The sequence below is a fragment of the Amblyomma maculatum genome, chromosome 3, assembly GCF_055883805.1.
Source record: "Amblyomma maculatum isolate TAMU_Amacu chromosome 3, ASM5588380v1, whole genome shotgun sequence".
NCBI classification, from domain to species: Eukaryota; Metazoa; Arthropoda; class Arachnida; order Ixodida; family Ixodidae; genus Amblyomma; species Amblyomma maculatum.
In genome coordinates, this window is record NC_139346.1 from 182,447,279 (window position 1) to 182,461,859 (window position 14,581).

Genomic DNA, 14,581 nt, shown 5'->3' on the forward strand with positions numbered 1-14,581 from the left:
GAGCTTTCCATGCGCTAGCGCTAGCCGACCCTAATACCAAAATCGTCATCAGTGATCCTCAGCAGGCTATCCGCAACTACGATGGTGTTCGCATTTCTCACCAGGCGTTACACATTCTGTTTTCTACTCCACCCTCTTCCACCTCTCGCTTACTTCTTTGGGCTCCAGCTCACGAGTCACTCAGCGGAAACGCCCAGGCGCACGCTCTTGTCCGAAATCTCAGCTAATAAATAATAAATATAAATTGGTTCATAGGAAGGGAAAGGCGCAGTAACTGTCACACTTGCTCTGTGGACACCCGAACCGCGCCGTAAGGGAAGGGAGGAAGGTAGGAATGAAAGTGGAAAGAGAGAAAGGGGAGTCGTAGTGGAGGGCTACGGAGTAATTTCGACCACCTGGGGATCTTTAACGTGCGCTGACATCGCACAGCACACGGACGCCACTTCGTTTCGCCTCCATCGAAAATCTCAGCTGCAGAGTCGAGTGTGTGGTCAGTGTTACGACCAAGCATCCGCATTTGCGCGCTCTATTGTTCGCCTGTGGGCATGGATAAGTTTTGTGAATATGTGGTGATGGTCCAATGGCTCTAAGTGAGCCTGTTTCCAGGAATTCTGTTTTTGTAAGCCTGTTTTGCTTTGTGGACAACCTGCAAATGCCAAATTGACCATGTCAAGAGAACGTCTGGAAAAACACAAAGAAACGTCCCCCTGCGGGAAATAGCAGGAAGTGCTTTCTTTTGTTCACCCTTCCAGTCGAGAAGGGCTATCGTCCAGTGAGGAATGTCTACTTTTCTAAGGAGACGACAGAGTGACATGTCCGCTGACGTGCAGGACAAGAAAGGAGCATGACGCATACAGCCATTAAGTGATTTCCCAGGAATGCAGGAAAGATTTGCAATTGTCGAAAACGGACAATGCTGGGAGCCCTATGCGGCGCCACGTGCACTCGGGTTTCTGAGAAGTAAAACCCCTTTTCAGAACCAGCCTGTGGTTTCTTTGTTGAAGAATAGAAATGTACCTCCTCTCCTCGCCGTTCCCAAGTTTTTCCCGCCAACAAGTGATCACGCCCAACGAATGAATGCCGGACCAGTCAGTGCTTCAGACCATCAGTGCAGTGATGTGTTCGATTGGATGCCGATACCTGAGGGGCGTGCCCTGGATTTGGTTGGTCAACATCTTCAGAGAGGGGCTGGACATAGGGGGGTTTTTAAGGACGCTGCAGAGCACGAAATGTCGCTCTGGGCCCTGGGTAAACGGCTCATCCAGTCGCTTCTCGCTATGAACTCTTAACGCTTGTCATTTTGCTGATGTACCCTTCTTTTTCATGTAAATATTCTTGTAAATACGTTTTCTCAAAGTGCCAGTAAACCTGCTTGTACATATTTTACCAACTTCAAAGATTCAGTCCTTCTTCAACCCCGAGTCTCTGCACGCTACCAAGTGAAGGCCGGGTCGACATAGCCCCAGCGTCACGACAACTGGTGGCAGCGGTGGGATAAAGCCCCAACACTGGTGTCCAGCGTTGGGATCTGAATCTACAAGCCACAACATCTGATGACTGGAGGTGGGATCTGGATCTACAAGCTACAACATCTGGTGATTCGAGGTGGATCAGAATCTACAAGCCACAACATCTGGTGATCGGAGGTGGCATCTCAAGCAACAAGCAGGAGCAACAATCGGCCAACAAGAGAGCAGCTCGGAACATCGATCGCATGTGTGGGTGAGTGCTTGGCTTTTCTTCTGATGTGGACCAGGTTCTAGAACAGGGTTAGATTTTAGAACTGGTAAAAAGTGTTGAAACGCCTTTAGGTTTGGTAGTTTGCACTGTTGTTTTGGAAGTAGCCGACACTCGGAGCGATCATGGACCTACAAAAGCTGCAGAAACCGGAACTGTTGCTATTGTGTGAGGAATTGGGAATTGATACAAGTGGTTTGGCACGAAAACCTTTGATTATAAAGGCAATCACAGATTTGGGAGCCGATGATGAGGAGCTCAGTGAAGCATGGAACCTCATCGAACAAAAAAAGGAGGAGCAGCTCATACAGCAGAAAGAGCGAGAAAAAGAGGAAAAGAGGCGGGAGCGTGAAATTGAGAGAGAAGCAAAAAAGCGGGAGCTAGAAATTGAGCTCCGGAAATTAGAAGTAGAGTTGAGCAAGAGGTCGGGCAATTGTCCCCAGCTAGCGGTACGTCTTCTCAACAAGGAGGCAGATTTCAAGATGTCAAAGTACATGCAGCCATATGTGATATCAGGGGATATCGGTCTGTATCTGGGTAACTTTGAGCGAACTTGCGAAGAACTGTCCTTCCAGCGAGACACGTGGTCTCAGAGATTATTGACGGTTCTGCCCTGCGAGGCAGCGGAGGTTGTCGCGCGGCTAAACAAGGAGGACGCGGACAACTACGAGAAGGTCAAAGCTTGCCTTCTGATTTTCGGAGACAGAGATGTGCAGGCCTTAACACGTTCAAAGGCGCGAGAACTAGCTACACTGCTCATTCCAGAAAAATCCACAGCGGAGGAAACGGCAGTTAAAACAGTGGTCGATGCGGAAGATAGCGGGTCAGAAAACTTTGAGAGCGAGGCATCTCAGATAAGTCAACTTGAAAGTGAGCTTGATGAGACGCGGAATGAGGACGTTCTTGAGAGTAACCTCTTGCCGCCAGTGTCTAATAATCTCACGAGACTTCTAAGTGGAACCCGAGAGGACTTAGCTATGGAGCAAGCCAATGATCCCAAGAATAAGCTCGAAGTACAGTGGGAAGGACCTGCTAAAGTCGTTGCAGAGCTTTCTGACACTAACTACGCAGTGAAAGTCCCCAATAGGCGTAAAGCAGTGCGCATTTATCATTGCAATCTTATGAAGCCTTATGTGCAGAGGGAAGCCGTGGTAAATCTAACGTTAAACCTTCCCGAGGAGATGGGGGATAACTTGATTTGCCTCAGCGGAAAAGGAAGCAACGCTCAGGAGCTTCTCAGAAAGACGGAGCAGAGAGGAGAACTAAAGAAATCCCAGCTGTCCGATCTGGGCGAAATAATAACAGAATTTGAGGCCTGTTTCGTGGACAGGCCAGGCAGGACTGATTTGACTGAGCACGATATTGAGCTGACTTCAGACGTGCCAGTGCGATCAAGGTGCTACCGATTCTCTCCAAGGCAAAGAGAAATTCTGGATAGGGAAGTAAATCGCATGCTGGAATTGGGAGTAATAAAACCCTCGGAAAGCGATTATGCTTCGCCTATGATCTTAATAGAAGCTCCAGGTAAAGACCCTAGGCCTGTGGTAGACTACCGAAAGCTAAATTCTCTCACCAGGGATCAAGTGTATCCTATTCCGAATATTGAGGAGAGAGTAGAACAGGTCAGTAGAGCGGCATATGTGACTACGCTGGACCTTACTCGAGGATACTGGCAAGTACCGCTCACTGAACGCGCCAGCAGATACGCGGCTTTCGTCACTCCGACGGGCAGCTACCAGCCAACAATGATGAGTTTCGGGCTCAAAAATGCTCCATTTTGTTTTTCCCGACTCATGGATATGGTTTTAAAGGGGTGTGAAACCTTCGCGGTGCCTTATTTAGACGACATTGCGGTTTTTTCCGACTCATGGGCGGACCATATGGTACATCTAAGAGCTGTACTGAGCCTTTTGCGTCAAGCTGGACTAACCGTAAAGGCCGAGAAATGTTGCCTGGCAAGGGCGACCGTGGACTACTTGGGTCACAATGTAGGTCAAGGTTTCAGGAAACCCAGCGAGATTAAGATTTCTGCGGTAGCAGACTACCCGCGGCCGAGCACGAAGACGGAAATTCGAGCATTCCTAGGTCTGACTGGGTACTACAATCACTACATCCCTAACTATTCAGCTTTGGCTAGCCCTCTGACCGACGCTCTCCGCAAGACAGAACCGACAAATGTAGTCTGGGACGAACAAAAGGAAGCCTCCTTCGTAAACCTGAAGGCTGTGCTGATTAGCCGTCCGGTATTGCGAGCTCCAGACTATGGCCGAGAATTCACGGTCCAGTGTGATGCCAGTGATCGAGGGTTAGGTGCTGTTCTCTGCCAGAGAGATGACGACGGTAATGAGCACCCCGTGCTCTACCTGAGCAGAAAACTGAGTTCTAGAGAGAGGGCTTATTGCGCGTCAGAGAAAGAGTGCGCTTGCATTGTATGGGCCATTCAAAAATTGCAGTGCTATCTTGGAGGGGCCAAATTCACCGTAGAGACGGACCATTGTCCCCTGGCTTGGCTGCAAACTGCGACATCGAAGAACAGTCGCCTTCTTAGGTGGAGCTTGATTTTACAGCAGTACAATTTTGAAATAAGATACAAAAAGGGGAAGTTAAATGGGAATGCGGACGCGCTTAGCCGCTCTTTCTAAGCGGTCCGAGATGTTCCTCACCATGTATCGAAATTGATAATCAGGTTTTTTTTTTTTTTTTTTTCGTGCGCTTGTATATGTGTGGCTATGTAAAGCAGCACGTTTGGTTTCCTAGGAATACGTGGGTCCTGAACGTCTTGAGAGTGGGCTTTTCTCGAACAACAATGGCAGTTTTCTTTTAACCTGGTCTCTTCAGACGGGAGCCGAGTGCTTGCTTCGACATGTGGTTGAGTTTCAGACAGCTCGAGCAATTTGGCCTATAACAATCAAGACAACGCGACAAGCAACAGCGAGCTTCAAGCGTTCACGTGCAGGCCATTAAGTCGTCTCTTCATGCAGCAGCTGGGACTGCTGCCCTCCGAGTCTCTTCTGGCGGGGGAGGAGGCTGTTACGACCAAGCATCCGCATTTGCGCGCTCTATTGTTCGCCTGTGGGCATGGATAAGTTTTGTGAATATGTGGTGATGGTCCAATGGCTCTAAGTGAGCCTGTTTCCAGGAATTCTGTTTTTGTAAGCCTGTTTTGCTTTGTGGACAACCTGCAAATGCCAAATTGACCATGTCAAGAGAACGTCTGGAAAAACACAAAGAAACGTCCCCCTGCGGGAAATAGCAGGAAGTGCTTTCTTTTGTTCACCCTTCCAGTCGAGAAGGGCTATCGTCCAGTGAGGAATGTCTACTTTTCTAAGGAGACGACAGAGTGACATGTCCGCTGACGTGCAGGACAAGAAAGGAGCATGACGCATACAGCCATTAAGTGATTTCCCAGGAATGCAGGAAAGATTTGCAATTGTCGAAAACGGACAATGCTGGGAGCCCTATGCGGCGCCACGTGCACTCGGGTTTCTGAGAAGTAAAACCCCTTTTCAGAACCAGCCTGTGGTTTCTTTGTTGAAGAATAGAAATGTACCTCCTCTCCTCGCCGTTCCCAAGTTTTTCCCGCCAACAAGTGATCACGCCCAACGAATGAATGCCGGACCAGTCAGTGCTTCAGACCATCAGTGCAGTGATGTGTTCGATTGGATGCCGATACCTGAGGGGCGTGCCCTGGATTTGGTTGGTCAACATCTTCAGAGAGGGGCTGGACATAGGGGGGTTTTTAAGGACGCTGCAGAGCACGAAATGTCGCTCTGGGCCCTGGGTAAACGGCTCATCCAGTCGCTTCTCGCTATGAACTCTTAACGCTTGTCATTTTGCTGATGTACCCTTCTTTTTCATGTAAATATTCTTGTAAATACGTTTTCTCAAAGTGCCAGTAAACCTGCTTGTACATATTTTACCAACTCCAAAGATTCAGTCCTTCTTCAACCCCGAGTCTCTGCACGCTACCAAGTGAAGGCCGGGTCGACATAGCCCCAGCGTCACGACATCAGTCCACCCTGCTTCCCCTGGCACTAATATCGCACACGCGTCTCTACTCACCACTTAAACGCACATCCTCCAGTACTACAGACTCGAAAGATGCTCATATCCTCTTGCACACCGCGATCTAACAAGGCTCGAGGTCGTCCAATGGCGCAAACTACAAACTGACACCTCTACGCCGCCTCTTACACAGCAGGACCTTTCTGCAACAGAGAGCCCCCACGTGCAAAACTGCTAAACTCCGGCCATTCTCATACACATGGCATGGACATGTACAACACACACAACTCAAACACCCCAGAGACGTGGAAGTCTCTCCTACGTACTTACGAGCCATCAGACCAACGCCGGCTTATCCAGCGCGTGGTGGAGGCTGCGACATCCCAAGGGATCCTCGCCGACCTCACCTAGGCCAGCGCAACCGGTTCTTGGACTGGTCCCCAATGAGTTCACCACCACCACCACCATTACCACAGCGTTTCAAACCGGTTTACAGGAAAGAAAAAGCGCAGTATCTGTCCGCGGACACTTTAACCGAGCCGCAAGGAAAAGGAGGAAGATGGAAGTGAAAAGAGGAGGGGTTCGGTTCCGGTTCGACACCCTGCGTGACTAGGGTGCTTGGATGCCCTCTCTCGCCAGAGGGCATCCAGGCACCCTATGCGTAACCATATTGCTCGTTAGGCTGTTGTGTGCGCCTGACGTCAGCAGTGGAATCGGTTTTCAAAAGCCTACAGAGGAAGCCATTCGACAACCTACCTCCTCGCCCGATGTAACCCTATGGTGGCGCGCGCCACCGGTGGAGGCGTGGGGTCAGCCATCGCGGCAGCACATGGCAAGAGTCAGCTTTCGCCTTCAAATACGTAGGTGGTCGGCGGTCCTAGGAGCCTTTGCTGACATTTTTTCGCTAAATTTATGACAGACCAAAAGATTGGCGATACTCATACTGACTGTGCGTTTGACGGTATCTCACGTCATTCAACGAGCACCGACACCGGGGGGCGAAGGTGTACGTTTGTGAAGTCTCGCAAGCGGCGCGATGGAGACTTGGTAAACGTTTTTTTTTCTTTTTTTTTTAATGTTGATTATTCAAAAAGCGCGTTTTATTTGCACCTTGAACACCTTAAAAAGTCAGCGAGGCAGATGAAAAAATAAAACTGCGCCACAAGGGAGCGAAACGAAAACTTTTGTACAGCTTGACAATCGACATTCTCCAAAATTGTTTAATACAGCGCACGAACGTCGAAGAATCCCTTCCTTCAGTCGGTGCCTTTACACGGCGCGAACTGGTGAAATTGGTGAGTTGGCGTGCGCGCAGTAAACATCAGTCCGAAAGCCTTTTTCTTCGTATTCATACATTATTCAAGCGTGGGGTGCCTGCCTCGCATCCCTTGTTATAAAGGAGGCTATGCCCTTGTGCAAGCCTGGCGGAGTTTATAGGCTGGCGAAGAGGAAATAGGTGGGCGGGGAGGGGAATCTGGGAACCCCCACGACCTCTTACTTTAAGCACTGCCAGAATGGCACTGCTCATAACTATCATTCAACTGGCACTCAACCTTTGCCGGTTCTTAATGGCTATAAACGAGGCACACCCACCTTGTTCTTGAAGACACCTCCTTAAAAAGGTCCCCGAGATGGGGCTTCAGAATGGCCATAAAATGTGTTCATTATGCATAGGAAATATTACTGAGCCTGCATGCTGCGTAAAGTCTTCAAAAGCGAGTTGATAATTTGCTAGACAGATTGAAAAGGTGCTGTCGCATTGCGACCCACGGTGCCAACGCTCCCCCAAACTCCCGCACATTAGTGGAGACTGCCGTGGCGTGCTATCATATTAGTTCACCAGCGCCGCGGTGAAGGCGACGTGCTCGCCCTGTTTAACCCTTGCTACATCCATGATCGAACATTAGCTATACACTGATATACATTTTCAAATTCGACTCGTCGAAACCTATTCAACAATATGACTTAAAGTAGCATAAATTCAAATGTTCATTGCTATTAACAGTAATTAAGACTTGCAATCAGTGTAGTGCAATCGTACTCAATATAAGCTGCCCAATATATATATAACGATGTTGTAGCATAAAGTGCTAAATTAACTAACGGTAATTTGGACTAACAATTGATCCACGGTAATTATGCATGGCATAAGCTATCCCAACGATATAAGCCAATCTGTAAAGTACAATTTTTAAATCACAATGAACAAATTAATGACAATTAATGTCTAAAGTTCAAATTTTGATTATAATTAACCAGGACCAGCAATTATCCAGTGCAATTATACTCGGCATATCAAACAGCATATGACGATGTGCCCTAAAGTTCAATTTTCATCTTAACTGTAACAACGACGCGTAATTAGTAAAGCGGTCAGTAACGTGGTCATGCACCCCTTCACCATTTTTGTCGCTAGGCGGTCAGTCCCAGTTTGACCTTGGCTGACCTTGAAAGTCATCCAGCCGTTTTCGAGCGTTCTCCGGAGTTTCCCGTGACCTAGAGCAGCAGATCTAGCTATCGTTCTAAAAAATATAGATCGCGAGCAGGATCAGCAGGTAATTCTTGCGCGGGCAAAAGCCATCTTCGGTCCATAATTGTTCTCGCTCGGGCCAATGAGGTAAGAGGGAAAACGCGGGAGCCGTTTTTAATCGCCCATATTTCTATTGCCACATATGCTCTACCATGGCCTGTTTTCGACGGGGAGGCTTCCCTCTTTCCACGCTAAATTTGACCGTTAGAACCACCAAAATTACGAGTCGTTCATCAAAAGTAGGACTACCATTCGCGGATACTGTGGTCTAAACGCAGAAGGTTGTGTATTTATCCGTTTCTTGCAAACGTCTTATGGGTCCGTAAGGGAGTGAATTAAAGCGTTAAAAGTATGGTTGATTACCAAGAGTGCGGCATGGGTTGGTTTATGTGCTTTAACGTCCAAAAGCTATTCAGCTTGACTATAAGAGGCGTCGTAGTGGGGGACTCAATTGAAAAGAGTCCGTCGCACCCGGGATCGAGTCCGGAAGAAACGAAAACAAATGTTCCTTGTATGGGCTCGTAGATGTCGCGCGCATAAAAATCTCCACGATGTCCATTGCCAACAATTTCCGACAGCCTTGACACATAGTGAGATACGAATTCTGTAAAAGCGGGCAGGCAGTTGCAATCAACACTTATCTTTCGTGGACACCAAACTTTCGTTTTTTTTTTTTTTTTTTTGCGAGTTGTAAACTCACGCGAAAAACTACACTAACGAATAACCTCAGGAAGTAACAAAATAACGGTGCATTTCGACTTTTTAACGTTATCGGCACTTTCAAAGCACCCCAGCGTGCGTAATGTGCTCCGCGACGAGGCAATCGATGAGTTCCCTGCAAAAAACCGGCCCTCATCCCGTAGCCTACCTAGATTTTGAACTGCTACGCTATAGGTCTGCCGCAGGTCGTACCAGAGTGTCGTACTAATGTTAACATATAGTGGGTATAGTGCTTAAAAATGGTAAAATGTTCGATTTTGAATTTTTCCATCTTTGCCGCGCACTCCTCACTTCCACTTCTTCGCGCCAGTTTTTTGAGCAAATGTTGCTCATCTATATTATAGACATGTTATGTGCTGCTCTAGTCGCGAGACTACACATACATGCGCTTTCTTTAAGCAAACTGGTACGTTCTGAACTCGGAACATAGTTGGAGTGCCCTGCATTGAACAGCTGAAATTTCACCTATTTACCGTAGGTGAAAAATGTGCAGCGCCATGAATTCTGGTTAATGCTGCTTTCACTCTTTAAAAAAAAAAAAAAATGCGAGGTGGAAAAAGCATTAGGAAGGCCACAAAGAAAAGCGAGCACTCTCGTCTTTACCGGCCATGCATAAATATTTCTGCGCGGGAATTATCGGCGACCCGATTATCAGCAGCATCACTTTTCCTTGACCTGCTCCTTTAATTCATGCCAAATTCTCACGTAGAAATTTCGGCATCATTCTTAACTTCCAATTTTTCGGAAATCCCTGGTACCAGTAGGGTATCTGCATTGGATGCCGGACGTGTTTTGTTCGAAACCCGCCACTAAATGAGTCTGGTGGGTGCGAGCGACTACCCCAGCCCAGATTAAGTGGGGTGTGCGCATGGGTAGTCCATGGCACAAGTTCGCAGGTTCTGCCGTTGTGTCGAAACAAAAGTACCAGATATAAAACCCATCTGAAACATGTCGCACCCTACATAATGCTCAAACATTCGAGTTATACGCTAGCTAAACCAAAAGGTTTCATGGGCAGCTAGAGGAAATAATTGGTTCACAGGAAGGGAAAGGCGCAGTATCTGTCACACTTGTGTCTGTGGACACCTCAACCGCGCCATAAGGGAAGGGAGGAAGGTGGGAGTTAAAGTGGAAAGAGAGAAAGAGGAGCCGTAGTGGAGGGCTACGGTGTAATTTCGACCACCTGGGGATCTTTAACGTGCGCTGACATCGCACCAATGTCATATTTCCTCCAAACGTCCCCCTAAGAGAGCCAAGCACCAGATTAGGGAACAGAGAGGGAACCATTGGGGAGCCATGTAGTGAGTTCCGATCGGTTGCGTAACGCACGCTAGAATGAACCAAGCGGACACGACAGGAATGATTCAAAGGCTAGTGCTTTTATTATTCTCTCCCAAGACTATCCTCGCAATATCTTAAATAATCAACGTCATCGTAACACCACGCACCAACTCTCACATTCGTCAAATAAAAAAGAAAAATCAGACAACAGAGCGGTACAACAGGTGTGAAACGAGGAGCATCGACAATAATCAACAGTGTGGTGGTTACCCTCCAAAATCATCTGACCTCTGACAGAAAAGATACGCGTACACACGCAGGCGCACGCTGCCCATATATGCCTCTATATTTATACACATTTACATGAATAGTTTTGCCGTAGTTGCAGTTAGTTATACGCAGCTATACAGCGGCTGTCAGCGTTTTACAGTGCCGGAGAAGACTCCAAAGTGACAAGCGGAGAGAAGAGGGCGAATACGCACAGACGCACACAAACACATGCACACGAAAGTGAGGGAGCAGAGTCCAAGTACCCTCCTCCGCAGAGGCCGGCGGGGAACTGGAATGGTTGCGCACGATTTTTCGTCCCGAAGATACGTCGTGTAAGCTCCTCTCCAGGCAAAAACGCGAAGGTGGGGTGGGCTCGGGGTGGGGATAAGAGCACAATGCATACGCGGCTGACATCGGGGGTCCCCCGAAATAGTGCTAGGTCAGTCAGAGAGCAAATAGTAGTCCAGCGTGCAACATGCATCCATTCCAAGCTGTCCTCAGTTGGCTACAATTTGAGCAAACCGAAAGATTCAACCTATCAAAGAAGTCAATTCCAGAATCAAAATGGACGACTCTACTCGCACTCGTGGGGTGTTTCCTGTTCTAGCCAGCGGACACTATGCACAAACACTCCAGACTTTCAGATGTATACGTCGCCTGCGTGTAACCCTTCCATGGTCCTATAACAAGCAACGAGAACTAAAACCACAACTAAGATTAGCTTTCGCAAATGTGACTCCAGAAAGAACAGTGGAATGCCGTTCGAAAGCGCAAGTGTAGTGCCCTAGCACGTAAATTGGACTGCACTCACGGCAGCTGCCAGGGCAGCAAATATTTTGCCAACTGCAGCTCCTTTTGCCGTTCAGGTAAACTGCTAATCTCGGCCAGGCAGACAAAGCAAAAGCCAACGCACCGAACGGGAGACCTCCGACGCTACATACGACCTTACTAGCCACTCTGGTCGGCACACTCCTTGAAGCGACCTACTACACACGTCGCACCTTCTTTCATCTTAGGCAGGGTAGCGGACAGAACGCTATTCGCTGCAGCCGTTTTTACTACACCAGAACAGTCCACCGAACTCTCAAGCGGTGCCCGTGTACAGAGACATGCGCAAGCACAGCTAACGCCAGAAGACCTGACGAGTTCCTCCGGGCAACCGCAGGCGTGATACCCGACAGCTTCCCCTACTAGCGAACACTTGTAGCTACATTATTTATGTACATGCAAACACACGCACAAAGGGAGAGGCCACACTATTACAACGCTGGCAGTCTTTGAATAAATACAACTTAGCCGTAAGAATAAACGTGCTCTAAATCAAGTACCTCACGCACATACACTCCTGCATGCACACACATGCACCCGCACAACACACATGAGCACACGCACACCGAGTGACACACACACTCGCCACAAGCAAAAAATTTGAATTTCCTGCATCAAGAACATTCACCATGTCAAATTCACCGTATGCCCTGGGATTCCGACAGCAGCAGAAGCCACAGCAAGAGAGCTTGAATTTGAATACCGTGCGATGCAATATGCAATGACAACACTAAGACAGGATAACAAAGCCTGGCACCGCGGTAGAGGATTCCATTTAATTTACAAGCAGCATAGAAAAAGAAAACAAGGCAGGAAGCTAGAAGAGTCACACAAGGAGTCTTCGGCGATTTCTTAAAAGTGTTGCAAGCAACGAAAAAAAAAAAGAAAAAAAGACAGCTGCGCACCATTCTCGCACTGGTGAAGATTAGAGGTGAGGAAAAAAAAACTGCAGTCTCTTGATCCGAAGCGTGAGGGAGGGAAGAAGGACGTTTACTTGGTCTTTGTTGACGAGGTGGAAGTGGATGCATACACTGCAACAGAACAGAAACGCAAAAAAAAAAAGAAGGAAAGAAGACAAAATAGGCAAAATAAACAACTCCCCAAGAGTGCCCCATGTTCAACAACAGATGCAACGTTTGTATAAAGTGCAGCTAAGTAACAGCGACTGTTTGCACAGCTCCTATTTGTAAGGTAATGAGGGTCACACTTGCAATAGCTTTGCGAGTTGCATGCAAAGATATGTTCTTGTGATCGGCGCCACAAAACAACAGCCCGCAATCCCAGCATGTTGCACCAGGGCGTTGGTGACATGCTTCCAATAAGATAGAGTAGAGCATTACCACAGTATTCTCCATTTTCACAAAGCATGAAAAGGTGAACCATCTTCGCTCAACAAGCCTGTGAAAGTCGTCCAATTTTACCACCAGGAAAAGAACACTAGTATAACGAAGTGCATCTAAGACTGCCAAATATGCACATCTGCTCAATAAACACAGACCATTTGACACAGCAATTACTGGTTGAAAGTCCAATTATATATAGCATGAGGCAGGTCCTAATTTCATGCCTGCATGGTGCGTCATCGCAACAACTTTGAAGTCAATCACTTTGCATTTGCGGAGCAGCAATCATCAAAAAAGGAAGAAAAACTTCTTAGCATGGTTGTGCGATAGCCTATAATAGTTAAAATAAGACCTCAACATATCAAGAAACAGTGCTGCCTGCTGTGAATCAGCATGAGTTGCACAAGCTTGTAAATCTTGATTAAATTTGTCAAGTATGCAACCACCCCACCTAACTCTTTTGTTCACGACCAGCGGTTTTATTGGGGGGGCTCATAATATCTATCCAGGGTCGTACATTACAAAATTGCACAAGGGCCCAAAAGAAATTTCCCAACCCCCTCGAGCAATCGCCAGCAGAGAGAGCTCTACTTACTCCCTTCCACTTAGACCCCCAAGAACTCATCGGCAAGTAGCATAACACAGCTGCAGCTTATAAAAAAAAGAAAAGGAACCGAGCTGCACGCAGTTAACAAGACCATGATGAAAGCATGTGAAAACAAAAGCAGGGCCAACAATACACTGCATACAGACATGCTGCATCACGGCATGTTGCACTTGAGGAGGGAAGAAACCATTTCATCTTCAGGTGACCCTCTGATGATGCAGCGATGCTTAAAGGAGCGGGGAACCTGCTTGATGGACTGATGCAGTCTTGTATGGCGGAGCGCGGCACAAAATAATCGGGCGAAAACGGTTTTCTTGTCGGCTTTTGTGCGGTCCTCCTTTGACTTCTTCCTCTCGAGCAGAGTTTGCCCCTTTTAGCCTGTTGATGCCCATACTATGTTTTTTTTTTTAACAGGGAGGGGAAACAAGGAGATGAGCGGGAGAAAGGGAGAGAAAAAAGGGTGTTGTACCAGAAGCGCTCGAACCAAAGTGCAAAAGAACCCATACTTAGCAAACCAAACTGAGCATATAGTACTACCTTCAGACATGCTTCAGTTAAAACTGCCTACAGCACCCCTTGAACCATCTGTTTTAACCGTAAAGGCATGCAAACAAAAAAAAAAATGATGTCCTCATAATCACAAGCGATTAGAACCACAATTGCTGGTAACTTTCAAGCTGACAAATGCTACATGTAAGCATAGTGGCAATGCGAGTTCTACGAGTCCCTTGACCAGATGACAGACATGTAATAACTAGACCAAGTAGGTACATACGAAGCTTTAGTATAATTTTGCCTTATGAATGCCACTGCAATGCACTGTAGTCTTTAGATGCTTTGATTTCTCAGCTCAGTGGTAGCATCAGATATGTCTGGAGTTGTTTAGCATGGTAAACATTAGTAACAAAACCAAAGCACCCCACCAGCAAAGCAGTACCTCTAGTTTAGGGCAGAAACAAAAACTGTACTAAAAGGAACTCAAAGCCTACATCTACAACTTCCCTTACATGCCACCGGGATAAGTAGCTGGAAGGCTAAAAAACAAGGGTTAGGGGTTACTGAAGCCCAAATAGCCAATGCAGAAAAATTGCTCCCGGAAAGCATGCAAGTACAGTACAGTATGTTTAGATGACTGTCCTGGCCTCAAACATGATGAACACACCTCGCCATTGAGGCCTTAGGATATCACACCAGATAAAGCATTAGTAAAGTTTGTACAGAGACAAAAAAAAAAGACTGTGCATGGCAGGTTGCTGCAAG

The 14,581-nt window shown here is 47.3% G+C and overlaps 1 protein-coding gene across 5 annotated transcripts in view; it reads right to left on the reverse strand.

Annotated features, from left to right (window-relative positions):
* Positions 1-10,350: 10,350 nt before the first annotated feature.
* Positions 10,351-14,581, reverse strand: part of LOC146197135 (vesicle-associated membrane protein 3-like) — a 28,175-nt gene continuing 23,944 nt past the window's right edge. For 4 of the 5 annotated variants that reach the window (XM_084598887.1, XM_084598889.1, XM_084598886.1 and 1 more), the window contains exon 6: positions 10,351-12,402. In XM_084598887.1, coding sequence (XP_084455013.1) covers positions 12,362-12,402 — 41 coding nt within the window. In that variant the 3' untranslated portion in view covers positions 10,351-12,361. Of the gene's footprint in view, positions 13,715-14,581 lie in introns of all 5 variants that reach the window. The other variant, XM_084598890.1, reaches the window with a different exon arrangement.